This window comes from Juglans microcarpa x Juglans regia, chromosome 5D (assembly GCF_004785595.1).
Source record: "Juglans microcarpa x Juglans regia isolate MS1-56 chromosome 5D, Jm3101_v1.0, whole genome shotgun sequence".
Classification (NCBI taxonomy): domain Eukaryota; kingdom Viridiplantae; phylum Streptophyta; class Magnoliopsida; order Fagales; family Juglandaceae; genus Juglans; species Juglans microcarpa x Juglans regia.
The window spans coordinates 12,944,455-12,971,388 of record NC_054602.1 but is presented as its reverse complement, the minus strand read 5'-3'; the positions used below and the strand labels follow the sequence as shown (position 1 = coordinate 12,971,388).

At 37.5% G+C, this 26,934-nt stretch overlaps 2 protein-coding genes and 1 long non-coding RNA gene across 4 annotated transcripts; 1 reads left to right on the top strand and 2 right to left on the bottom strand.

The window, feature by feature from the left end:
- The first annotated feature begins 526 nt into the window (after positions 1-526).
- LOC121266095 (protein MEI2-like 5) lies at positions 527-11,876 on the top strand. 2 transcript variants are annotated; one of them, XM_041169822.1, is made up of 13 exons: positions 527-757; positions 3,672-3,756; positions 3,846-3,968; positions 4,048-4,517; positions 5,838-5,996; positions 6,105-6,221; positions 6,329-6,480; positions 9,581-9,672; positions 9,755-10,706; positions 10,803-10,887; positions 10,987-11,055; positions 11,191-11,370; positions 11,642-11,876. In XM_041169822.1, exons 2-13 carry the CDS (start codon positions 3,726-3,728, stop codon positions 11,768-11,770), a joined length of 2,559 nt encoding a protein of 852 aa, XP_041025756.1. In that variant the 5' UTR covers positions 527-757; positions 3,672-3,725; the 3' UTR covers positions 11,771-11,876. The 2 variants fall into 2 exon arrangements, with proteins under 2 accessions (XP_041025756.1, XP_041025755.1); XM_041169821.1 differs by having other exon boundaries at positions 528-770.
- Positions 11,558-26,934, bottom strand: LOC121266097. Its single transcript, XR_005940737.1, has 3 exons — positions 26,834-26,934; positions 21,991-21,998; positions 11,558-11,568 (listed from the first exon to the last, which is right to left on the bottom strand). It is a non-coding gene; the product is annotated as an uncharacterized LOC121266097 (long non-coding RNA).
- LOC121266094 (phytochrome E-like) lies at positions 12,555-17,805 on the bottom strand. Its single transcript, XM_041169820.1, is given in 5 exon segments — positions 12,555-13,030; positions 13,598-13,891; positions 14,273-15,077; positions 15,565-16,794; positions 16,797-17,805. Coding segments are annotated over 5 exon segments (3,450 nt in total). The 5' UTR covers positions 17,674-17,805; the 3' UTR covers positions 12,555-12,786.

Sequence of the window (26,934 nt, the reverse complement as noted above, 5' to 3'; positions counted from 1 at the left end):
TTGTTTTGTATAGGAGTATACATAAACAAAAAAAAAAAATACTACCTCTTTTATGATTTATTTAATTAATCAGCATATTAACCAATTCTATTTTTTGGGTGATATCATAATTTATTGGCTTGCTATAGCCTATAATTGAATATTTTGTCAATTAAAAAAATCAAAAGATATATTTTTCATTTTTGCAAAGTGGAAAATCACAAAAGAGGGTAAAAGTACTTGTGTTGTGAAGCTTATTAACATGTTTCGTTTTAGCTGATGTGGCTCATCGTTATCCTTTTCTAGCTTAAGATGAGGAACTGCATTCCCATTCATATCCCTGTTTATTGGTCAGAATTACTACATACTGTCTCAGACAATGTGGTTATTTTAGATGAAGATGAGGGTCATTTTCTCGATATCATGTTTTTATCCAAATACTGAATAGCTGCTGGTAAGTACCAATAATTGAGATGATAATTCTAATTATTATTTAATTATTTTTGGACTCCAAAAATAATTTAAATAGAGTTGAATCACCAACATTCTCAGAAACCAACCCCTCTCTCTCTCTCTCTCTCTCTCTCTCTCGCTCAATCATTCTCTGCTCCTTTTCACTCCGCTCGTCCACCTCCCCACCCCCCCCCCCCCCCCCCCCCCCCTCATTGGTTTAGAGAGAGAAACAAACGATAGTACTATCAAAGAGTAGCATCTCTCTGTGATCGTGAAGAGGTTTTTGTTTTTGGATACAAGTCTCTCTCTTCTGTCAAGCTCTAGGGTTCGTTGACTAGGTCTCTCTTTGTGCTAATTACTCTCTCTCTCTCTCTCTATCTCTTTTTGTATTTTTTTTTCTTAGTTTTGCGTGAAATCAAATGTTATTGCTGTGAATTGTTTTGCGGGTTTGATCGGATTGGTTTGGAAGGTGCTATTTTTTTAAAAAAAAAGGAAAATTCTGTTTTTTTCTTTTGCTGAATTGTTGTTAGGATAGTAGTGATTTTTCTCAGATTGCTTGGAAATTATTTGGGATTTTGCTCTAACTTTTTGGTCGAATGCAAAGTTGGGTTATGGGTTTTGTTTGCTAGTTTTGATCACGTACTGTGCTGTTACAGTAGTTCGTGTAAACTGTCAACTTTTGTGTTTCCCCCTATCTTTTGTGTTGCAATTATTTGGTGCATGCATACCAAGCTACCTACATTCAAATGTACACTTCCATACAGACATACAGAGACACGCTCGGAAAATATTTATTTATTTATTGTGGTTGCTTTCTATTGCGTCTGTTATTTTGTTTTCTTTCCCCTGTTCTGGGTAAAGTATTTAGTATCCATGCTTTATTGTTATTTGAATAAAGCTGGATTAGCCATGGCTGTCTTTATATTGCACACCCAGATTTTGAACTAGTATTTTTTTTTTTTTTATGAATAGGATGCCCCAATTTGAAAAATTGTGCATATTTGAAACAGAGTGCTTACGTTCCAATTGACTGTATTAAAACGTTGCTTTGGAATTGAATTTGGTGGGGTTCTGGTGCCAATTCTACACCTTGGTTGCATTAAATGTTGCTTTTTAACCTCCGATTAATGATATAACGGGTTCAACTTCGGATTAGATTCTGAATAAAGATAACGGGTTCTACAAACCCTGGGACTTTCATATGGAGAACAGGGAGACTATGAAAACCAATTGAAAACACTACTCACTGCAATCGAGGCGAGCCACGTGCTTGAAACCAAATCTAAGTTTAAGAAAAGCAGGGAGTTAAAGAATCTTTCATGGGCAATTAACTACGATGGTAAGGGAGGTAGCTCAAGTCGAGGGAAGGCTAAAGGGAGTGCTTTGTGATGCTCGGGTTGATGATTAGTTTTATGGAATCTAGGGGATGGGGTTGGGGAGGTGTAATGATAGTTTTCCAATTCGGGTTTGGTGTATTTTGTTTAGGTTTTCATGGGCTTTTGGGTCATTATTAGCTTTCTTGTATGGGCTAGGTGTTTTTCTTGTATACGTCTAGTATACTTGGTTACTCCTATTGATATATATATATAATATTATTACTTATAAAAAAAAATATGACTAAAGAGTTTTACATTATTGTTACACACCCTGATTAATGAAATTAACTCTGCAGTGGAAACAAAATCATTGAGTATCTTTGAGCTAGAATGCTGAACCTAGTTTGATACTCTGATTCCTTTAAATTCAAGTAATTGGATTTATAACAAAATGGCTTTGCTTTGTATTGTACATTGTGGATATGTCTTTGGCATTCCTTAAGATAGAGGACTAACCTGAGGTGCATTTATGGGAAACTCCTTACTGAGGGTCTGTGCACCCCCGGGATTAGTTGGGATTCTGTTCTGAACACCCGGTGCCAATACAAAAAAAGATAGAGGACTATTATGTTATTCTTGGACTGAGTGATGAATTTTCAGGATTTATTTTCTTGCATTACTTATAAAAGAACTTGTTTTCATGAAACATCAGTTCTAGTTAATTTGGTTATTAGGGTTTTGAATATCCACTATAATTCTTTTTGTTGGGGCTGTAGTGGGAATTATAACTGCTTAAAATAATTTGTATTTTTTTTTAATAGGCAATCAAGAAATTTTATTCATAGGAAAAGGAGGCATGGACATAGGATGTATACATGATAAGTACCTAACTAGGGTTTACAACTGAAAGTAGAAAATCATGGACATTAAGTCCATTAAAATCAATGACCCCCTCCCATAAGAACAAGGTTTTAAAGAAGAAAACTTTAAGCTCATCCAGTGTCCTCTTGTGATCCTCGAAGCTCCTATCATTTCTTTCCCACCAAATGCATTAACACATACATATAGGGGCCATCTTCCCACTTGTGGATTGCCTTGGAATCCTCTCTAGCTTGATACAAAGTCCACCAGCCTATGAGGCATAACCCATGATGGTCCCATTCTTGCAAAAAAACCATCCCACAAGGTCCTGGCCACCTCACAATGCAGAAGCAGGTGATCTACAGATTCTCCATCCTCTTGACATATGCTACACCAATCTAACACTATTAAACGATGTTTCCATAGATAGTCTGTAGTAAAAATCTTGTCTGGGGAAGCTGTCCAAACGAAAGCTGTTTTTAGAGGAGCTTTCGTCTTCCATATATACCTCAATGGAAAAGTGGCCATGCCCTAGGTTTGTTAGAACTTGGTAAAACGACCTAATTGTGAATCTAACTTTCTTGGAGGGGCTCCAACTGAACTTATCTAAGGTGCCCTCAGTCTCCTTGACGGAATCTAGTAAGGTAAAAAACTCGGAAATAACTCCCAACTCACAATCGTATGCTACCTTGATGAAATCTACATTCCATTGAGGGGAACCACGAGAGAAGACCAAGAGATCAGCTACTGAAGCATCATTCTCCCGTACAAGCTCAAAAATGTCAGGAAATGTTTCTTTGAGGCTTTGTTCACTGAACCATTTGTCGTGCCAAAACATGACTCAAGAACGATCACCTACCTCAATACGTGCATGGCTTAGGAAAGTCTCCCATCATTTTCTAATGTGTTTCCACAAACTCACCCCATATGGTTTGCGGATCTCATTTGAGCACCATCCTCTCTAAGAATTTATGATCTTGTCTCCCTAGCCAGTCTCGGCAATTGTCTAGTGATCAGTTTCTAAGTTCTGCTGATGATTTTCTTTAATCTTAACCATTGCAGATGTTGAGGTGCGCTTAATTTGAATCATTGTATTTTAAGCAGAAAGGTGATGCAATGAAGCAGTTCCCTAACCATCTATCTTCAGGTAGCTTTCTAAAATTTTCCATTTTATTATTTGGAGAGTTGATGAAGTAAAAACTTTGATGTGCAAGTCTCCTGTACTGTTTGTAATAGGTACTACTAAGATTTCATCTATAAATATTTCAAAAGAGGCTGGAAGTGGTGCATGGGGGATCTTGTCTGGATCTGATGCTAGCCTTTTTTCAAGCTCTTTGCCCGTTCTTCCTCACGAAAAATGTAGGTGTTGGTGATTGCTTACACAATTTTTTTTGTCATTTTATTTTGTGAATTCTAACTTGATTCTTCCAACATGCAGTAAACTTGAATGAATCAGAACATGGTTGTCAATCTGTGGAATATGTCCCGTCTGACTTAGAGAAATTCCACCAAGACATGGAGGGTAATGATCCCCTTGAAGATCTTGAAACTCATGCAATCGGAAGCTTGCTTCCTGATGATGAGGAGGAGCTTTTAGCTGGCATAATGGATGATTTTGACCTGAACGGATTGCCTGGTTCACTGGAGGACTTGGAAGAGTATAATATTTTTGAAAGTGGAGGAGGTATGGAATTGGAAACTGATCCTCAGGAGAGCTTGAGCATGGGTATGTCCAAGATAAATTTGTCTGATGGTGTTGTTGGGAATGGGATCTCTCACTATGCTATTCCAAATGGTGTGGGAACTGTTGCCGGAGAACACCCGTATGGGGAACATCCTTCCAGGACATTATTTGTTCGAAATATTAATAGTAATGTTGAGGATTCTGAACTAAAAGCGCTCTTTGAGGTAATTTAAGTCAGTCCAAGCTCCCTTAGTTTAATATGAGGATGTGGTATACATTTTTGTTTGATCATGATTTGCGATGGTTTCTTTCTTTGGTTTACAGCAAGCAACTTCATTACTGGGTCAGTTTTGTATGTTTTCATTGCATGAAGCTGTTTTGTATGATTTCTTGTGGCATCCATAGTTCTTAAGGATTGAACTTATTCAACATGAGCTGCTACTCATCTCCCCCACAAGAAAAAAGTGACAACAATGACGTAAAATTCAGAATGCCATCTGTCATCAAATATGTTTAATTTATTACCATATTTTTCATTCTCTTTGTTCCTGCTGATCTAATTGTTCATTTGTTTCACCTAAATCCATGTTTCACATGGTTTCCCACGTTCCAGTGATTGTTTTCAAGTGTAAGATGCACATCCTGATCTTGGATTGCTATGGAGGGCAGTGTATTACTTCGTTTTTGTATAATATGAAGTAAACATTGGTCTCTGGGTCGTAGAATACGTTCTTCTGAATAAATTGTTTTTGATTGAGTGCTAATGAATAAATTATTAGTCAAGTGCTTGCTATTTCATGGACTTGGGTAAGGGTGTTGGGTACAGAAATTGATAACTAGTGTTGAATGCCTTTCGAAAGCTTTTGACCATTGAAGTTTCTAGTTCTCATACTTGAATGTCTTGTGTTGACATGGGTGTGGTGTGAAGGGTTGGGGCATCATAAATTGGTGGCCATGAATCATTACATGTTAATTTTTCTGCTCTACTGCACATGGCCCTCAGTTTTTATGGTAACTTCCCTTTGCAGGGTATATGGGTCCTATCTACCTCTTATATTGACTGTGCATGGCATGCCTTTGCAAAACATTTGTCCATATTTACCTTGTGGACCATGGCACACGCGGTGGTGCAAGATCCATCTTTTGGTTTGCCTTGTTTGAGATGTCATTTATGTTGAATTCAGCATTATCGGATGCATTACCTGTGAAACGAAGGAAAATAAAGTATATTCTGGGACTAAGATTAATCTAATCAAGATTTTTGGACTTTTTAACTTTGTCATTGGCTGACCGAAGTATAGTTTCCGTCACTTGTTAGCATTTAAATTTACACCAGTTTCATTAAATTGTTTGGCCCCGTCACTCATTTTAACTGCTACATAATCTTGAATGCAGAGCTAGTTGGTGAGGCCTGAGTTTCAGTTTAAGATATTTTTATTCTTATTCGGGACTATAATATTTTTATATCTAGGCTTAGATGATTTATGGTTTTAAATCATGTTTTTATTTCTTCTTATAATCAGTTTTTTACAAATCTTTTGTAGCAATATGGCGATATCAGAACTCTGTATACTGCATGTAAACATAGGGGCTTTGTAATGATATCTTATTTTGATATCCGTGCTGCTCGAACTGCTATGCGTGCATTACAAAACAAACCACTGCGGCGGAGAAAACTTGACATTCACTTCTCAATTCCAAAGGTTGTAATACAAATTTCCAACTTCCCATTATCTACTTTTGTGCTGTTGATACTTTATTTTTTTTTATCATCCCATCACTGTTTATTTCTTTTTGCGGTACCACGCCAGGATAATCCGTCAGACAAGGATATGAATCAAGGAACCTTGGTAGTTTTTAATTTGGATCCTTCTGTTTCAAATGAAGATCTTCGCCAAATATTTGGGGCTTACGGCGAGGTCAAAGAGGTGATTGGTTTCTCTTTTTAAATCATTCCTTTTCTTATATTCCTTCTGGAATTTCTTTTGCATACACATTAATATATGTGCATTTTGGTACATATTGTACAAAACAGATAAGGGAAACACCACACAAGAGGCATCATAAGTTTATTGAATTTTATGATGTTAGAGCCGCAGAAGCAGCACTTAAGTCATTAAATAGGAGTGACATAGCTGGCAAACGCATAAAGCTTGAACCTAGTCGTCCTGGTGGAGCTCGTAGAAAGTGCGTATTCTGATGTGCTTGACTCATTTTAAATGTTATAACCTATCAAAATTCACAATCCTCTTTCTGAACTGCTGTTTTTCTTTTTCTTCTGGATAGGAGGTTCTCTTTTGTACTTCTTGTGTATTAGGATTGCTCCCCTCTGCTCTTTTTTTAGTGAGATTACATCTAAAACAAACCCTCTTATAATTATTACTTTTCTTTACCTTCTTAAGAGACCTTCCTTGCTTTTTATTATGTAACAATTGTCCATGATAAATATAATGGCTTTTTTTGTTTTTGGAATCAAACTCTGGTATTTGACTTTCATCCTATATGATGGAAGGAATAGATAACATGCTGTTCTGTACTGTACTGATATTCCTTGTCTTCATATGTACTGAGAGCTCCCGTTGAACTCACTTTTTTTTTTTTTAATAAGTAAATAAGGTATATTACTCCAAGAATAGGCCTAGCCCAGTATATACAAAAGACCCTGACTAGGAGGGTGCAAGGGAAACAAGAAAATCATGAAGGGCCATGCCATTGAAATCAACAGCATAGGACCAAGTATGTAAAGTGGTATAAAATAAAGCTATAAGTTCCTCTAGCAATCTCTTCTTGTCCCCAAACGTCTGCATTATGTTCCTGCCATCGACACCACATGATACACATAGGAATCATTTTCCAGGCTGCTGAAATCTGATGTACCCCTCCAATACTTGGCCAACTAGCCAAGGTTGCCACCACAGTCTCTAGCATAACCCAACCCAACCCAACTCTACTGTACCCCAGCACCCCATCCCATAAAGCCCGTGCTATGTCATGGTGTAACAAGAGATGATCCACCGACTCGCCCCCTCCCCTACACATACAACACCAATTTGTTATAATAATTCTCCGCTTCCTCAAATTATCAATTGTGAGAATCTTGCCCAAAGATGTTGTCCACACGAAGAAAGCTACTTTGGGAGGCGCCTTATGTCTCCATATCCTCCTCCAAAGGAACCGAATGTTGGGATTTTGGGTAAGAGCCTTATAAAATGAACGAACTGAAAAAAACACCTTTCTCGGCGGGTACCCATTACAATCCATATTCTTGTACATTGCTTGGTTTCACGGAGTACAGAAGACTATAAAAATAACAAAACTGTTCATCTCTCAATCTTGTGCAACCCTACTAAAACTGATATTCCAATGAAGTTGCTCCCCCGATATTCCCATAACCTCCGCTATTGAAGCCTCTTTGACACTAGCAATTTGGAATAAGGAGGGAAATGCATCTTGCAGAGTAGTATCTCCACACCAAATATATTTCCAGAATTTAATCCTGGATCCATTTCTCATTAGAAAACGATTGTGACGAAGAAAGACCATCCATCCTCTTCTAATATGTTTCCACAACCCCACTCCATTAGTTCCTCTAACTTCTTTAGTGCACCATCTGCCCCATATATTGCCATATTTGCACCCAATCACCCCTCTCCATAAGGCTTTTGGTTCCTTATTGTATCTCCACAACCATTTGCCAAGTAACGCCGATTGAAAGTCCTCACATTTCTAATAACCAAACCACCATTGGATATTGGGCGACATACCGTTTCCCACTCAACCAGATGAAATTTAAACTTCTCCTCCAAACCGCCCCACAAGAAGTCACGTTGGAGTTTCTCAATCCGGCCTGCCACACTTGCAGGTATAGGAAAAAGAGATAGAAAGTAAGTAGGTAAGTTAGAGAGTGTACTCTTAATCAAAGTAAGCCTACCACCTTTCGATAGGTACAATCTCTTCCAACACGCTAATCTCTTGTAACGCCCCAATGGAAGGCCAAATCACATGGTCTATACTCCAAACAGACTAGTCAATGATACAATTGGAGTTCCACTAGAACCTTATAAAGAGCAAGAACTTCTCATTCCCAAGCAATGTGGGATCCCATACACCACCTACCCTTATCCATATCATATGGGGTATCACAATCTACCCCCCTTAAATTCCCGACGTCCTCGTCGGGCCTGTCCATTGTAGGTGGCACGGCTCAAGTCCCACATTTCTGGTTAGGATTGGCTCTGATACCATTTGTAACGCCCCAATGGAAGGCCAAATCACATGGTTTATACTCCAAACAGACTAGTCAATGATACAATTGGAGTTCCACTAGAACCTTATAAAGAGCAAGAACTTCTCATTCCCAAGCAATGTGGGATCCCATACACCACCTACCCTTATCCATATCATATGGGGTATCACATCTCTTCTCTATTCTCTATTCTCTCAATCACTGGCTCCCATATAGCAGACATCCTTGCACCAACCCCCAACGGAAGACCCAAGTACTTCAAAGGTAGAGAGGCAACCTTACAACCCAACTCATGAGCCAATTGCCGTGCATTAGACACCACACCGATTGGCACCAATTCGGACTTATCAAAATTCACGTTTAAACTAGACATTGCTTCAAAATACAGTAGCAACGCCTTTAGAGCCCGCACTTGATTCCGATTTGGATCACAAAATACAAGCGTGTCATATGCAAACAATAAATGAGATATGTTAATGATGCCCCTATCCGGGATTCCAACCAAAAATCCTTCCACGAAGCCATGATGGGTCAAAGCTGAAATCATCCTTGCCCAATCCCTCCATCACAATAACAAATAGTAAAGGTGACAATGGATCGCCTTGTCTTAAGCCTATGAGATATATTTGACTTCTTGTACAGGATAACTCACACAATATTTGGTTTCTGTACGTTATCTTTGCATGTAGTGAGGATTCATTCCTTTTTAGGCATTAAACATCCCTTTTAAAAAGACGAGTAAATAGTAAGGAATTTAAAAATGTTGCAAATGTGGGAACCATTGTTGTCATGGGACTGAGTTAGTGTTCCCTTACTATTTTGGCATTTTTTTTTTCATCTGGTGTATGTGATATTTCGACATTTATAAAAATCAGCAATTAAAATTTACTCAAGTCAATCAGCACATTTAAAAGAAAAATGTGATTATTGACTTGAGATAGTTTTAGTTGCTGGTCTTTAAAATTTAAACTTGTTTATATTTTTTTCCCTCTTCAATTTCTAGCTTTTAATTATTGATATTATAATTTATTGTACCTTTAGCTTGATGTTGCAATTGAATCAAGAGCTCGAACAAGATGAATCTCGAAGTTTTAGACATCAAGTAGGTTCACCAATTGCCAATTCTCCGCCAGGTAGGGTCCTTTGTGATGCCTTTTTGAAATCAGAGTAGCCTTGCACATAAATGTTCTGAGGTCAACGTAATGCTCATGACAGGTAACTGGGCACAGTTTAATGGCTCTATTGAAAATTCTATGCCAACTATTAGTAAATCCCCAGTTTTTAGGACCATGAGTCCAACAGCTGGCAATCATTTGCCTGGATTGGCTTCAATTCTGCATCCTCAACTATCATCCTCTGTGAAGGTAGCTCCTATTGGCAAGGACCAAGGAAGGGTAAGCCATGTGGACCACATATTTACCAGTTCAAACTCAGCCTATGGGGCTACTTTACAACAGTCACATTCATTTCCAGAGCCCAAGTTGGACCAGTACCACCAAGCTATGCCCTCTTTTGGCCCTTCAACTTCAAATGGATCTGCTATTGAAACATTATCTGGGCAGCAATTTCTTTGGGGAAATCCGAATCCAAATCCATACTCAGAGCCCACCAGTTCTTCAGCTTGGCCAAGTCAATCTGTGGGACATCCATATACATCTAATGGAAAGGGCCTTCCCTTTCAATACTCAGGTCGGCATGGCTCTTTGCTTGCCTCGTCCCAGACACATCACCATCATCATGTTGGATCTGCCCCCTCCGGTGTTCCTTTTGAGAGGCATTTCGGTTTCTTCCCAGAGTCACCAGAAACCTCATTGATGAGTCCTGTTGCTTATGGAGGCGTGGGTTTGGGCCCAAACGATGGAAATTTTATGGTGAATATGGGTGTTCATGCTGGAATTAACCCTGGCATTAATATACCCGGGAGCATGTCTGAAAATGGTTCATCAAGTTTCAGGATTCGGTCTTCACCGAGGCTTAGCCCTGTGTTTTTAGGTAATGGCTTGTACCCAGCGATGCCACCTTCCAGCATGGAGGGCTTAGAGCGTGGCCGGAGCAGAAGGGTTGAGAACCAGGTTGATAGCAAGAAACAGTTTCAGCTTGACTTAGATAAGATTAAAAGTGGGGAAGATACTCGGACAACTTTAATGATAAAAAATATCCCAAATAAGTAAGAGTTAACTCTATGATTGTGTCATTTGCGAATAGATTCTTACATTATTGGATGCGCATTCATGATGACTTTTGTTTTATTATTATCTTTCAGATACACCTCAAAAATGTTGTTAGCTGCTATTGATGAAAACCACAGGGGTACTTATGATTTCCTCTATCTGCCGATTGATTTCAAGGTATTTTTTTGAGTTTTTCTTACGTTATTATATTCTGTATGTTCAGTCTTCAATGCTTCTTCGATTGGAACTGATTGCAATTCCTTTATGTTGGTGCAGAATAAATGCAACGTGGGCTATGCATTTATCAATATGCTATCTCCTTCTCACATTATTCCATTCTACGAGGTTTCATTTTTTATGCTCTTTTAAAATTTTTTGGGATTCAGTTTATTGGTTTCTCTCTTTATCATTAAGGGCTTTCTGGTAAATGTACTGGAAGATAGATTGTAAAACTTTTCTAATGTCTCTAACTTCATGCAGGCATTTAATGGAAAAAAGTGGGAGAAGTTTAATAGTGAGAAAGTTGCTTCCTTGGCATATGCTCGAATCCAGGGAAAGGCAGCCCTTGTGACCCACTTCCAGAACTCAAGCTTGATGAATGAAGATAAGCGCTGCCGCCCAATTCTCTTTCACTCGGAGGGCTCAGAGGCAGGTGATCAGGTAATAAAATTATTAACCATATAAAAGGCTTTTGAATTGTTCTTAATTGTAGTGATATAAATCTCAGTGATAGACTGTAGAATTGAAAAAAGAATTTTCCCAGCATGTTGGAATTCCCTTGATATAGCTTTCTCTTAAAGTGTACTCAAAATGATGCCATTCTACTTGTTAATTTTCTGTAAATCGATTACGCAATGGCTATGTGGTCTAATAGGACAAAGACAGTAGATCATGTCTATTGCTGACCAGCTTTCCATATGTTTCTATGTAGATCATCCTGGAACATCTTCCCTCCAACAGTTTGAACGTCCAGGTCCTCAAGCCGAATGATTTCCACTTGGGCGATTCTTCAGGAAGCCTGACAAAGGATGGCTCTGGTGAGGGGCCAGATAGCTCTTAACAGTATCCTCAGCCCAACTGATGGTGACTGTGAATGCTAACTTTTGCGTACATAATCAACTGTATAAATCTCTAGGAAGAAATGAGTATCAGAACCCCACCCACCCTAAAAAAAAAAAAAATGAAGATTTTGTATGTTATTACTTCCCAAGTTCTGATAGGGAGCTTTGGAAGAAGTTGTAGGAGCATTTTGGTGATATGAGGTGCAGATCACTGGCTTAATATGCAACAAGGGAGGAGCAACAGCAAACCATGAGCGAACTGAATCATCTGAGCTGGCAAATGCAGTATCAGTGTTTGTGCTACATTGATTTATCTGCTCTTTTCAGTCTGGCCTCCATTATGTTGACATTTGGCGCTGTAGTACTTGTTAATTCTGATGTTTACATGGGTAGATGTGAGCTTTTGAGGGCGGCCAATTTAGTATGGACTACATAATTGTATAGTTTGGGGAGAGAGAAGGGAAGGGGATGGTGGGTTCGATCCTATGTATTCGGTGTTCTTGAGTAGAAATTCGCGTTGTGTAGAGGCAATGCCATGCCTGCTTATATCTATATATTTTGTAAAAATATTCCCTACAGCCATTCCAATAAACAGAAGTATTGTTGCCTGATTACGGACATAGCAAGTGTACTTGTTGAGAACAACTCCCACCTTATCGAGAAGCCCTTCAACTGTTCCTTTTTTTATGGGTTACTGTTCTAAATTATATATATATATATATGGCATGTGAAAATAAACTTTATTTTTGATGATGTCTATCTAATTGGTACTCCAAACGTTAGACAGGGAGAATACACGCATATATACATATATCAACAAAACGTTTCTACACAAATCCAGCGGCACATTATAAAGAAACAGATAGAATGTAAATGGCTAGGCTTGGTAGTCAAACTAAGGTCCCGGGAACGATCAACTTATAATAAACCATGGAGGTCTTACCAGAATTTTCCTGACATACCCATAAATATAATTGAGGTGCCTGTGGCCCTGTACAGGTAACCTGCTTGACAGTCAAGTCATCATGGTTTTATCTGCCTGTGAACGTTTTTCCCTTTCTTTCTTCGTTTTAAGTTCAAGGTCAATGAGGAAATAGCATTTATTATGCTCTCTAACATACTGGACCTGACCATTCATCCTGCCAAGAAGTTTCCGAGACAGGTTGAGCCCAAAGCCTTCCTGTGTTGTCAACTGGTTTCCTCCTTCAAACATACCTTGGATAAGAGCAGAAGGAAGGCCTTGCCCAGGGTGTGTCATTCTACATGCACAAGAATTACATTTTTAGTCTGTATTTATCTTATTTCTTTTTTAGGTTTGGATTAAAAAAATATTTCATCTCATCTCATCTAATTATTACAACTTTTTCAAATTCTCAAACAAAATACAATAAACAATTTCAACTTTTTCAAATCTCAAAACAATAATAATATTAAAAAATAATATTCTAATAATATTTTATTTAACTTTCAACTTTTATCTCAATTCATCTCATCTCATTCCAACTTACTATCCAAATCTTCAATTATGATCAAATATCTAGCCTTGTCTCTTATGTCACGGGACCGGAGTTTATTTTGTAGGAGTGGATCCGAAGGGCACTGTCTTAAAGAGGTTTCCGACTTAAAAAAATAAAATAAAAATAAAGATTATGATCAAAATTATAAGGAAAAGAGAAATGGAGAAGCGCAGAGATAAAAGGTTATCATTGCATTAAAAGATGTGTGTGAGGTGTGTTGAGAGAAAGAGAGAGAGAGAGAGATGTGCAACAAGGATTTTTAACATACAATGTGAATATTCACGAGTGAAAAAAGTTGTGGTTGGGTACCTGAATTGTAAACGAATACATTCATTGCCATCCTGTATAAGCTTCAGACCAGGTGAAATTTTAATTTCCACCCAGCCAGCTGGAGAAGATGCGTAACGCACCACTTTAAGCAAGAAGTTTGACAAGACCAGTTGAAGCCTGATTTGATCACCATACAGAGATAGTGCTTTGATATCTTCTGGAATCTCGTGAAAGAGCTTTAAATTCCTTTCTCTTAGCAAGATCATGACTTGACTGACAATGGCATCCAAAACATTTCCCAAGAGAAATTCTTCCATGTTTAGCTGCAGGCTGCTGCCATGACGAGGATTAGAAGTTCTTTCATTGAAGAAGAGTGATTCTACGTACAACCGTGAAGTACATAAACGTCGCGTAATCGCTTGAAAAATAGTAAGATCTACTATTAAAAAATTAATTTTTTTCGTGTGGATTCTATATTTTATTAACTTTTTTCAAAGCGATTATACAACAATTACATAATTCACGGTTGCAAATATCTTTTCTCAAAAATTAAATTGCGAGGTCCTTCCACTGAAGATCTTAGATTTCCCTCTAAAGTGAGTAATCTCCTTTGCTATAATATATTGGTTTCTATGGTTTCTTGGTTGCAATTATGTGTAAAGAACTTGAGACCCAAAATCATGCATGTCATGGGCCCACAATGAGAAGACTCACCCTTCCTCTGTACTTTCCAAATCCATATCCTCAATGATTGTCATGATCTGTCTTTCACATGCATCACTAGTGTCAAGAAATTGCTTTTGATGTTCTGAAACAGATGTATTTTCGAGGGGTCTGTGGGTAAAGCGAATACCACTCACAGGATTTTTCATTTCTTGCCGGACATAAGCCAACCCCTGTTTTGAAAAGCATTCCCTATCCTCTTGCCAGCATCCTTCTAAAGCCTGTTCCAGTTCATGCATAACAATCTGCAAGAAGCAGAAACAGCCAATTACATGCCCACCTGCATTAGTCCTCTTGCTTGCTGTTACGACTACCTCCACAAATTTTCCATCTTTATCAAAAAACTCAAAAGGGCACTTCTCAGTATCATGACCACTAATTCCTCGATACAATAAAATCATAAATTTAGTTAGTGTGTCTTGACCTTTCAGCCGACAGAAACTTCCAAAGATTTCCCCAAGAAGCATTTTACCCATGACTTCATCTCTCCTCCAACCAGTTAGCTTTTCCATGGCTGCATTCCATTCAGAGCAGCAGGCATTCTCATCAGAAGCAAATATAGGTGGAATCAATGGATTCAGACTTTGTATGATAGACTCATAATCCCCTTGCATGCGGATGAATTTATCCATAATAACTTTCTCAGATGTAACATCTTGACCCACAAAGCACACACCGACAATGTTGTTTGTGTAATCCTTACTTCTGCAGGCATTGACCACAATGTATACAGCTGACTTATGCTGATCAACCCCAAAGTTTGTAAGTTTTAATTCAATGTTTCTGTCCTCCTCACCTGGATGATATAGAAGTTGGCTAAAGATTATACCAATACGGAAAATCTAAGAAAAATGGAAAGAGAAACAAGATGAAGGCTAGGGACTTACGAGACAACGTAAAAAAATAAACACGCATCTCATATATCTTACCAAATATTTTCCTAAAACAATTTATGACGGTGACATGAAGAAGAACTTCTATCTTTACAGTCATATAGCTGAAAGTAATGCTCATGACACCAAAAAAACAAAAAATTATATACTTGTGTGCTCCAAAGGGATGTATTCATGTAAGGAAAAATCCCCATTGAGTTCCCTTTAAGGATTAGGGCTTTTAATGCAGTTGGATCTTTAATGAAATAACTGATAACACAAGTCATATAAGTTACATTATTTAGCAACCTCTTTGCATCATACAAATTTTAGGAAGGCAAGATGGTTTACTATGCCATTTGAGTCCGGTAGCAATCAATGAATATTCACTAATGTTAAAAAAGGTTTTACCTTGCAATGCTCTGCATAGAAGATTCTCAACAGTTCCACGTGAGTCCTCATGAACAACTTCACTAACCAGGGACTTCCCCATGGCTTCGCTAGCTTGCAATCCTATTAATTCAGCAATTTTTCCGTTCCATCCATTGATGAGACCATCCGAATCAACCCCAAAAATAGGAACTGTAGCTGTCTCAATCAATCTACCCATTTCATATGCCGCTGAACTGAGTTCATATATCCCCTGCATACCAGTATCACCCTGCTGAATTTTTTTCAATACCTTAGAACCAGGGTCCTCCATATCCTGTAATGAGTCTCTCATAATAATTTGTAGAGAATGAATTGCATTAATTTCTGAAACCTCCCAAAGCATACTTCTACTTTTTACTACTTCAAGAAAAGCTTTAAATGACGATCTTGGGTGCATTTTTTTTCCATCATCTTTATTATCCGGTTGATGCTTGGCTCCTCCCCATATTACTTCCTTTGCAGTGTGAGACCTAAACCAGAACAAGAAATCCTTTGAAGTGATTCTTGCAGAAGCCATGCCACAAACTTCATCACCAAGTAAAGCGGCACCAGGGTAACCAGCATCAGCCAAACTATCTGTACTCAGTCCCGTGGAATCTCCATGATTAGTAAGCAGCCACCCTGCAATATCTTTCACCTGTGATTCAGTTGGAGTCACACCCACCAACCAACATCTCCCACCATAAAGCAATGCAGCCCCATCACACTTAACAAGATCCATGATACTAGGAGACTGAGTGACGACACCACATGGGACATCCCGGAGGAGCATGTCACATAATAAGGTTTGTGTCCTGATAATTTTATTCTCTGCCAATTGTGACGCCAATTGAAGCTCCATGCATAGCTGATGTCCAAATGCCAGCATAAGGAACTCGCATGCATAGCGAATGGGGAAAGGGACATAGCGTGAGGAAGTGTGGTGGCCTACTACCAACCCCCAAAGCTTTGATGAATTGTTTGCATTGATAATAACTGCCATCACCAATGAGGCATTGGAGCCCATATTCGCCATGTACTCCGTGTGGCATCCATGTGGTGCCCTAAGTGTTGAATTGACCAAACAAAGAGGCTGCTTTAGTTCTTCACTTTGAATGATGCTTACAGGATTTGCATGGCAATCACAAATTATTCGCACTCGATTCTGCTTGAATAAGAAGCGAGCAGCTTGAGGGATATCTATGGCAGGATAATGTAAACCCAAGTAGGTTCCAAATCTGATCTTCTGATTTCAGATACAACTTCACCATGATCGTCATCATGGAACTTATAAACCATAACCCTGTCATATCCAGTGAGCTTCTGAACATCCTCCACAACTGTATCACACAGCGCACCAATATTTCCCCCAGGGACTGACTGCAGTCTAGAAATCGCCCAAATAGCCAGTTTCTGTGATTGCACTGCCCCAACAAGGGACAATGCAGGATCATCCGACTGTGTGGGCTCCAAATCAATCACAATCCCCACATCAATTCTATGTAGTATGGCATAAAATGGCTTTTGGATACTCGTAGAGTAGACCCAAACAGGGTTTAACAGCGAAATCTCCCTAGACGAGGCAGCTTTCTCCAATAAAGCCCCTGAAGAAGGCGTAAACAAGCTTCTAGCATCAATACCAAGCAAACCCTTAAACTCTTTTGACTCGAATTGGCCGTCTAAAGCCAGCAGTTCCAAGCAATTTTCACTATAAGCGATGATTCTAAAAGTGGGTTCCTCAATTGCAAGCAAGCATCCAAAGGGCTGAATTAGACCACCTCTTTGTATTCTGGACAGATACGCAGTTATTAATTGTTCTTCAGGCACAGATTGTGGAGCATGCAGTACTGATCTTGAGTAGTTAAAAGACTTACCCGAACCACTAGACTGCTCAAACTCAGCCATGAGCCGGGCATCGGCATTGTATTGAGCAATTTCCTTGTCCCTTGTGTCCTTGTTGGTGGTGGTGGTGGTGCCGGTCTTGTCTTCGGGTCTCATGACGTTGCTCTCACCTGAAGCTAATAAGGTTGCCGAGCCTGTTTCTCCGGTTCGCAGCCCCATTTTAAGGGCTCCGGTTGATGGGTTTTTCTCGGAAACTGAAGTGGACATGGGAGGAATGAAAGTAGCTGGATGTTTATCATAGCTGTACTTGCTGCAGCTGTTTGATTCTTGTCCTCGTAGCTGCCACACGTCTTTTTCATCTTGCGGTTTGGGTTTATCTTCTACTAAATCTGTAGTCACCGATTTGCCAATCTAGTCGGTCTTATTATGAATCCTTAACCTTTATATCTCTCTGTCACTTTCATTTCCTAGAAAATCTTTCTTATATAGTTTCTGTTGTTGTTATTACTTCCTTAAAAACTAGTGAATGAGACAACGACTCCAGTCACTTCACCGCTCCTATATACATGTGTCTGTCCTAAACACTACAAACGTTTGCAGGATTTCAAAAGATAAAAAGTTAAGAAAATATATTTTATTACCCTTTTTATTTATAAAAAAATTACCTATACTTCAATTTTATTTTTAAACCCTTAATTTTAGTGAAAGATATTTTTTAGAAGAAAAAAATTTGAGGTGACAAAAATTTCATAATATTAAATTTATAAAAAAAATGTCTGAAAAAATGCTAGATACATGGTATAAGTGTATCATTAATGCTTACAAATTCGAGAGAAATAGAGAGAGTAAAGCAAAGTTTAAATAGTAAATTAAGTTGAGATGAGATGAGATGAGAGATAAAAATTAAATAAAATATTATTATTTTTTTTTTCATATGAATTTTGAGACCTGTGCAAGCTGGCTATTGTGAAGCCTCTTTTATGAGCCATCACTTTATTCTTCTTTGCGAATTCAATATTTTATTATTTTAATAATAAATCAATAAGATTCAAAATAAGAAAGAATTTAAAGAAATTTTGCAATAAATTCTTAATTTTGAAGCTATGATGATTGAATTCTTTTTAATTTTCATATTTTATATAAAATGGAAGGTGATTTTTTAAAATGATTTAATAATTTATATTAAAAAAAATTATTAAAAATTTAACACGAATATAAATTTTATTTAATAAAAGAGCGATGAATGTATAGAAAATTATGTCATATTTTTTTTTTATACAAATTTAAATTAGATTTCTAATTTTGTGTCAGCGTGAAAACATGTTACATCGTTGTTTTAGATGACATGATTGATTTGATAGGAGCATGGGCCAATTCTTGTCAGAAGCATCTAAAATTGTTGCAATGCCAATGTGATGTGCTACTGCATGCACGCAACGCATGCGATATTTATCCCTTTCTTGTCTTTTTTTTTTTATTTTTCAAAATAACCCTCAACACTTTATTAATTTTATTATTTTTCAAGCAGTTTACAATAAAACTTGAAATTTCTTCAATCCATATCTTAGCTTCTTCTTACTTCAAAACTTCCTTAGTTAATGTATGAGTCACTGTATTTTTTTCTCTATAAACAAAATGTAAAGACTAATTTGGCCTGTTTCTGAACATTAAACGTATATCATCAACGAAAAAATCAACACTGGACAGATCTTCCTCCTCACTGTTAACAGCTGAAACAATAGCTTTGGTATCTCCTTCAAACATAACATTTTGAATGTTCAACTCATTACACAACTCCAATGCCTTCCAAAGTGCATGGCATTCTACCACTGATGGATCCTGAACATGCTTCCTCTGATCACAAACAGCTACCAATGCCTCTCCCTTCTCGTCTCTAATCATAATCCTCACTCCCATTCTCTTCCTCTTTAAATCTAATGATGCATCCCAGTTAACCTTCACGAAATCAACCTCTGGTAATTGCCATTTGTGTCTATTCCCGTCTGCACTGATGGATGAACATCCTGCCTTTGAACCCTTTGAGAATTCATGTACTCTTCAAGTCCTACTATAGCCGAATTAAAGATTTTCCTAGGGCAAGAGAGTCTCTCCTCAAAAACACATTCATTCCTCCTAAACCTTTTCTAAAAAGGACTGCCATCTCTTCAAGCTGTGACATGTTCAGTCTTGCCATCAATTTCTCTCACATCTGCATAAAATCAGCCTCTTTACAGCTCCATTTCTGTACTATGCTTCTCTCATCAGCCCATATATCGTTTGCTGCTTTGCACTCCCAAAGAGCATGCATAACTGATTCTTCTTCTGCAAAACAAATGGGACAACTTGGATCCTACACTACCTTCCTTTTAAATAAGTTCTTCTTGGTGGGAAGCAAATTATTTGCTGCTTTCCATAAGAACAGCTTGACCACTCCTGGAACTTCTAAATCTCAAATATTCCTCCATCTCTTATCTTCCATTTCTGCATCTGAACTTGAACCTCTACTGTTTCTCAATCTTTCAAGTTGCAAATAGTATGCACTACTGACAGTAAAAGCCCCCTTCTTTGATGGACCCCATATTATTTTATCATGTGCATTACCTCTACCCAAGGGATTATTAAGAATTTGCTCAGCCTCTTCACTTGAAAAAATGGCTCTCACTCTACCTTTATCCCATGCCCTATTCTGTTTGTCAATCAACTCTTCCACCTTTGCATCTTCCCTCAGCACAAACACGGGTGATTGAACTGAAAAAGATGATGGTGTTGGCATCCATTTAGATCCCCAGATTTGAATCTTACTACCATCCCCCATTCTCTACCTTAATCCCTCAAGAAGCAAATATCTTGCGGACCAAATGCTTCTCCATAAGAAAGATGGTTGACAGCCAAGCTTTGCCTCCAAAAAATTTGATTGCCCGAAATACTTTTCCTTAAAAACCACGACTGCTAGAGAATCAGAGTATTTAAGAAGCCTTCATCCCTGCTTAGCTAAGAGAGCTAAATTAAAGCTCTCCAAGTCCTTAAATCACAGGCCTCCCTTTCCTTTTTGCAAACCCAAAAATTTCCATTTCTTCTATTGGATACCCCCTCCATGTGCTGCTTCCTCCACCAGAATTTAGAAAATAACCCATTCATATCCTTACACAACTTCACAGGAAGCTTGAACACACTCATGGTATATGTAGAGATGGATTGTAGCATAACCTTTATCAATAATTCTTTTCCAGCTTGTAAAAGGAAGCTGTTTTTCCAGCTGGAAATCCTCTGCCAGACCTTATCTTTTAATACTCTAAAAGAGTTGTATTTAGATCTTCCTACCAGAGCTGGAAGACCTAAATATCTCTCATAACTACCATAAACCACAGAAGCCCCAGCCACCATAATCCTTCTCTTATCCTCCCCATTGGTATTGCTACTAAAGAAAACAGAAGTCTTCCCTTTGTTCAGAAATTGTCCTGAGGCTTGTTCATATTTATTTAACAGCTCTTGAATCTTATCCCATTCTTCCAACTTGGCTCTTACAAATAGTAGACAATCATCTGTAAAGAGGAGATAATTGATACTTGTCCCCCCTCGAGTCACTTGTACACCTCTAATCAAATTCTGTTTCTCATAACAATTAAGCATCGAGCTCAGCCCCTCAGCACAAAGGATGAAAAGGTAAGGTGACAAAGGGTCACCCTACCTTAACCCCCTTGAAGGCTTAAAAATGTGACCAACCTTTCCATTAATCAACACAGAGAAGGTTACTAAACACACACATTTCATGATAAGCTTCACCCATCTCTCACAAAAACCAAGTCTTACCATTATTGCCTTTAAGAACTTCCATTCCACTCGATCATAGGCCTTGGACATGTCCAACTTGATGGCCATACTTCCCACCCTCCTCTTCTTCCTTGTTTTCATTGAATGAAGCATTTCATAGGCTATCATAATGTTGTCACTAATCATTCTCCCAAGTAGAAAGGCACTTTGAGTGGGAGAAATGACAGTTGATAACACTTTCTTAAATCTGTTAGTGATAGCTTTTGACACAATTTTATAAATGACATTATAAAGATTAATTGGTCTAAAATCACTGACCATCTTAGGGTCTTTCACTTTTGGAACCAAAGCAATGAAAGTATAATTAAGGACAGAATCCATAGAGTTACCATTTAGAATAAATAAGGCTACCTGGCACACTTCTTCAACTACTATCTTTCAATGGTTTTGGAAAAAGCAAGCTTCAAATCCATCTGGACCTTTAGAGGTCCCATTTGCTTAACTGTCTCTTCCACCTCCTTCCTTGAAAAGCTCCTCGAGATCCAGTCATTCATGTCTAGGGTAACCTTTGCTTCAATGCCTCCAATACAGTCATCTATCTCCTATTTAGTGGGATTGTTTGTCTGAAAAAGATTCATAAAGTACCTCCTGAAAGTTTGCTCAATTTCTTCATGCCCAGTAACTCTCCTATTACTTTCATTCATCACTTCTCTAATAAGATTCATTTTTTTCCTTTGATTGGCACAAGCATGGAAATACTTTATATTTCTATCTCCAAGCTTGTACCAATTTGTCTTTGCCCTCTGACGCCACCTCAGATCCTCTTTTTCCAGCAACAGATTCAGTTCCTCCTTCACTCTCCTTATCTCTAGTGCATTACCACTATTTTCATCCTCTTGAAGCCTCTGCAGTAACCTTGATTTTTCCTCAATGTCCTTTTTTCCTTCATTACTTAGCTTCTTACTCCACTTCTGAAAAACTGCTTTACTATTCTCCAGTAACTTCACCACCTTGTTTGAAGGATTCCTCCCCACTTCTTTCTTCCTCCATGCTGTCTTTAGAACTAGTTCACAATCATCTTCTAAGGCCCAACTTACCTCATACTTAAAAGATCTCCTTTTAACCCCTTCAGCTTCTTTTTGCTTCAGTAAGTGAACTAACAAAGGTTTATGGTCAGAAGAACTAGCCACCAGAACTTCAACCCGTGACTCCTTAAACACCTCTCTCCACTCAGTGTTTGCAACAGCCCTATCTAACCTTTCCTTAGTAAATGATTCATCACCATGCAGATTACTCCAAGTAAATCTGTCACCCTTCCAACCCAAATCATAAAGGTTCCCATCAATAAGAGCCTTCCTAAATAAAGCCATCTGACCCTCAGGTCTCACTCTTCTCCCTTCCTTTTCACTATTAACAAGGATTTTATTGAAATCCCCCACCACACACCATCCAACCTGAGTTTGTGGTTTAAAAGATTTCAACAAGTCCCATGATTCCTTCCTTTTAGCCGTTTCAGGCTGACCATAATAACAAGTCAGCAACCATTGTTTATCAAACCCTTCATCCCAAATCCAAGCATTAATATGCCTTTGGGAATAGCTCACAATTTCTAATTCCACATTAACCTTCCAAAATAACGCCAAACCACCCCCTTTTCCCACTGGATCCACTGTAATACAGCCCTCACAATCTAACCTCTTATTTAGAAACTTAATCATTTTTCTTCTAATCTTAGTTTCCATGATGAAAACCAAGCTCAGTTTATTTTTCTCTGCCATCATGCATAGATCTTGAACTGTCCGAGGATTCCCCAATCCTCGGCAGTTCCAACTTAAGATTTTCATAATGCTTGGCGGGACTGAAACTCAGCCTCCGCCACTTCAACCACACTATCTTCTCCCTCCACACCACTGCTCCATTTCCCTTTTTTTTCTATTTCTCCCACTTTCCTTTCCTTCTGCCACAAATTCCTCATTTCTCTTTTTATTAACTATAGTAACTGTTGTACAGTCCTTCTTTCATTTTTTCCTTGCTTTCCTCTTCCATGTTCTTTTTTTTATGGCTTGCTCAACTTCCTTCCACCCCTTATTTTGAATTGCATCCTCAACAGGCCTTAGCTCTCTCTCCCCATTTTCAATGCTCATACCACTTGCTTGAAAGACTGTCTCATCTCTCAGTTCCACCTCAAACAATTCTATCAGGCCCTTCTCTACATGATTTTGCCCTGACCTTGCCTTCATATTCACCTTCTATGTACTAGTAGTAGGAGCAAAACCCTCTTCCCTCCCCCTTATTAGAGCTTTTTGAAAAAACTTCATTTCTCTCTTCCTCAGCACTCAGTTTTTCCCCCTCACCTCCATCTCCCTCTCTACCCCCCTTTGCATCTTTATTTTCTCTCTTATCCTCACCTTGAAATTGCCTAGTATCTTCCCTCCTCCACTTCTTTAACCCCTCTTCCCTCCTGGAAAGATTACTAGCATTATTAACCCTTTGAAACTGAGAAGCCCTCATCCACTCACCATATTTCTCCTCCTTGTTTTCTAAATCCTCCAGTACACTGCAACAACCAGTTGTCCCATGAGCAATGCACCCACAGGAGAAACAGATGCGTTGCATTTTCTCATAGCTAAAAGGGACCCAGACACTCTCTCACTTTATCTTCAGAGTACGACCTCTAGCCAAAGGCTGTGTCAAATTCACATAAATCCGAACCCTCAGATAACTTCTCCATCCACAACCATCATCCTGAATGTCAACTTCCTCAACCTTACCAACTGTACTCCCGATCAGTACTCCTCTTTCTTTGATCATGCATGATAAAGGCAAGTTATGCATTCTAATCCAGAAGTTTTCATGGTCAAAACTTACACGATGAAGAGGAATATGACCCTCAAACTCCCTCAATACTAACATATTGTTATCGAAGAGCCAAGGCCTTCTTGCCCAAACTCTTTGCTTATCCTCTTGGTTTTCAAAGACCAGGACAAACATGTTCAAACTAACCTCCATGAACTTAGCTGCCTTACTGATTCTTCATATCTTCGTCATTGTTGCCTCCAATGCCTCCCTGCTTATGGTTCTGGACGAAGCCATTCTTCCCACTAAGCTTCTTTGCTCCTTGTATCTCAGTTCCTCAGGAACATTATCTTTTATAATAATATCAGAGACTTCTTCTTCCCGTAACCTTAATTTCTTCCATTTCTCTTCCAAAACCTCCATTGCTCGCCCACTTCCTTCTCAGAGACCACCTTCCGAGCACCTTAGGTCCCTTACGACGAGAACCTTCTCCGCAGATACACTCGCAAACACCTTCGACCACCGTACTCTCACGCCTACAGCCCCCGTACAATTCTTCTTTACAACCCCACACCACCTTGATTCCACTACTTCCGTTATAACCGTTTCCACATCCCACTCACTTCGCTCCACCCTTTTTCCAGAGTGAGAAAAAGGATGAGAGTTTTTTTATCCTTTTCTTGTTTAGGGAACGGTTCTTTATATAAAAATCTCTTTCATAAATTTGTGACAAATATATTTATTGCATGGTTGTTTAATTTTATTGTGAAATAGCAAAGAGGGCATCGGATATTCTTATAAGTTATCGTCGCTCTAGTTTGTTTTCACAGATGAGATAAAATGAATTGAGATTAAAGTTAAAAAGTATAATAAAATATTATTAGAATATATTTTTTAATATTATTTTTGTTTTGAGATTTGAAAAGTTAAAATTTTTATTTTATTTTGTATAAGAATTTAGAAAAGTTGTAATAATTAGATGAGATAAAATGAGATGAGTTGAGATGAACTGTGAAAACAAACGAGTTTTTCACAAATAAGATGAAATGAGATGGAGATGAGTTGAGATAAAAGTTAAAAGTTAAATAAAATATTATTAAAATATATTTGTTTAATATTATTTTTATTTTAAGATTTGAAAATGTTGCATTGTTTATTTATTTTATATAAAAATTTAAAAAATTTGTAATGATAAGATGAGATAAATTGAGTTGAGTTGTGAAAACAAACGAAATATAACACAAAACAAAGGAAAAAAAAAAAATACAAATATCACCTCAAACTTTCAATTTGGTAATCGCACCCTCAATTATTAAAGAATTGTAATATACTTCTCTAGAATTAATTGACATAAATTTCCTTACTAAAAATAGAAATTCAGAAAACAATTGAGAAAAAGGTAAAAAAAAAAGGATATTCCAAAAACTTTAGAATCAATAATTTGTTAAAAATAAATTTGAAAACTAATTTTTTAATATGTAGAAAAATGATAAACGTGAATTGTTTTTCTTAAAATATTATAATTTTTAGAAAATTTAATTTAATTTTATTAACTTAATGGGGAGTTTTTTTTGTGTGAACTTTTTGAGGTAATTTCATATTTTTATGGTAAAAAAAAAAAAATGAGACATTGCAATTTCTCAATAGTTTAGGGGTGAATGCCAAAAGTGATAGTTTGGAGATAAATAAGCTTATACATTTTTCTTCTTTAATTAATAAGCCATGTAACACAAGGCTCCAAAAAAAATCATAATTGGATTAGGAATTAGAAAATGATCGATTAAATGAGTAGAATATTAGCATCGTCGAATGGGGCACAGGAAAAGAAAACCAACTTTTGAAGTTGGAAAGAACAGGGAATAACAGAATGACTCAATGTGTCTTGCCTTAAATGACTTATATGAAAGACTTCTGTTAGTGATAACCCTTTTAAGGCAAATAAGAAATAATTATAAGAAAATTATTTATTTATAATAAATTATTTTCAGTGAAATGATTATTTCTAATTAAAATAAATTTGTTTTAGTCACAAATAATCTTTTTCATCATAAAAAAAAATAGTTACAAATATCTACTTGGAGATGAGATTTCAGAGATAGCAAGTGATCAAAAAGAAGGAAAAAGTGTGTTGGGAGATGGATCTGCAAAATATGATTTTTTTTTAAGAAACATAAGAAAAAATTTAAAAGTAAATAATAATTTATTATTATATGAAATTTATACGGATAATCTAAGGTGGAATTGTGTTTTGAACGAGATAGGTAAAAGGCAAAAAGCCTAATATTAGCTAAAATTTAGCTAATAAGATGGTCAATCCAATGGTAATTCTCTTAGGACTCTGAGCAGAAGTCCTTGATCTACTATTAACAATGAAGTATGTTTTGGACTAATGTGATTGTCCTCTCCAAGTTAAGGAACTTACTCTGAATAGCTTATTTTTCAAGATCAAGCATTCATGTGCTTAGCAAATAGTTAAATATATACCACTGGCAAGAGTAGCATTTTGGATAAGATGGTTTTGGATAAGCTGGTACAGCTCTTGTTTACTGTCTGTATGTGGTAGGGTCTAGCTAATTGCCTGGCCATATCTTTAGCTCATCTCTTGTCAATGCTAGCACTTTCTAATAAATGATGTCTTCTCGGACTCTTGAATTGAAGTTCAATCTCTATTCATTAGTTCCGTTGAGCCCCATTTCTTCTCAATCCACAAGAGAAAAAATGTAGGACTGGCACTAACTGTTCATCATAGAAGAAAGGACTTATAGAGCCGGGATCACTAATTGATACTAATATAATATAAAAGAATTATATTTTCTGTTTACTTTTCCCAATTTCATTGATACTTTAGGCTTTATGCAACCGATTGGATCATGTATATATCCTTTCAATACAACATAGGTCATCGAAAGCATCTCGAAGACCTACCATAGCAAAAAGTCATGATTTCTCAGAAAATGAATT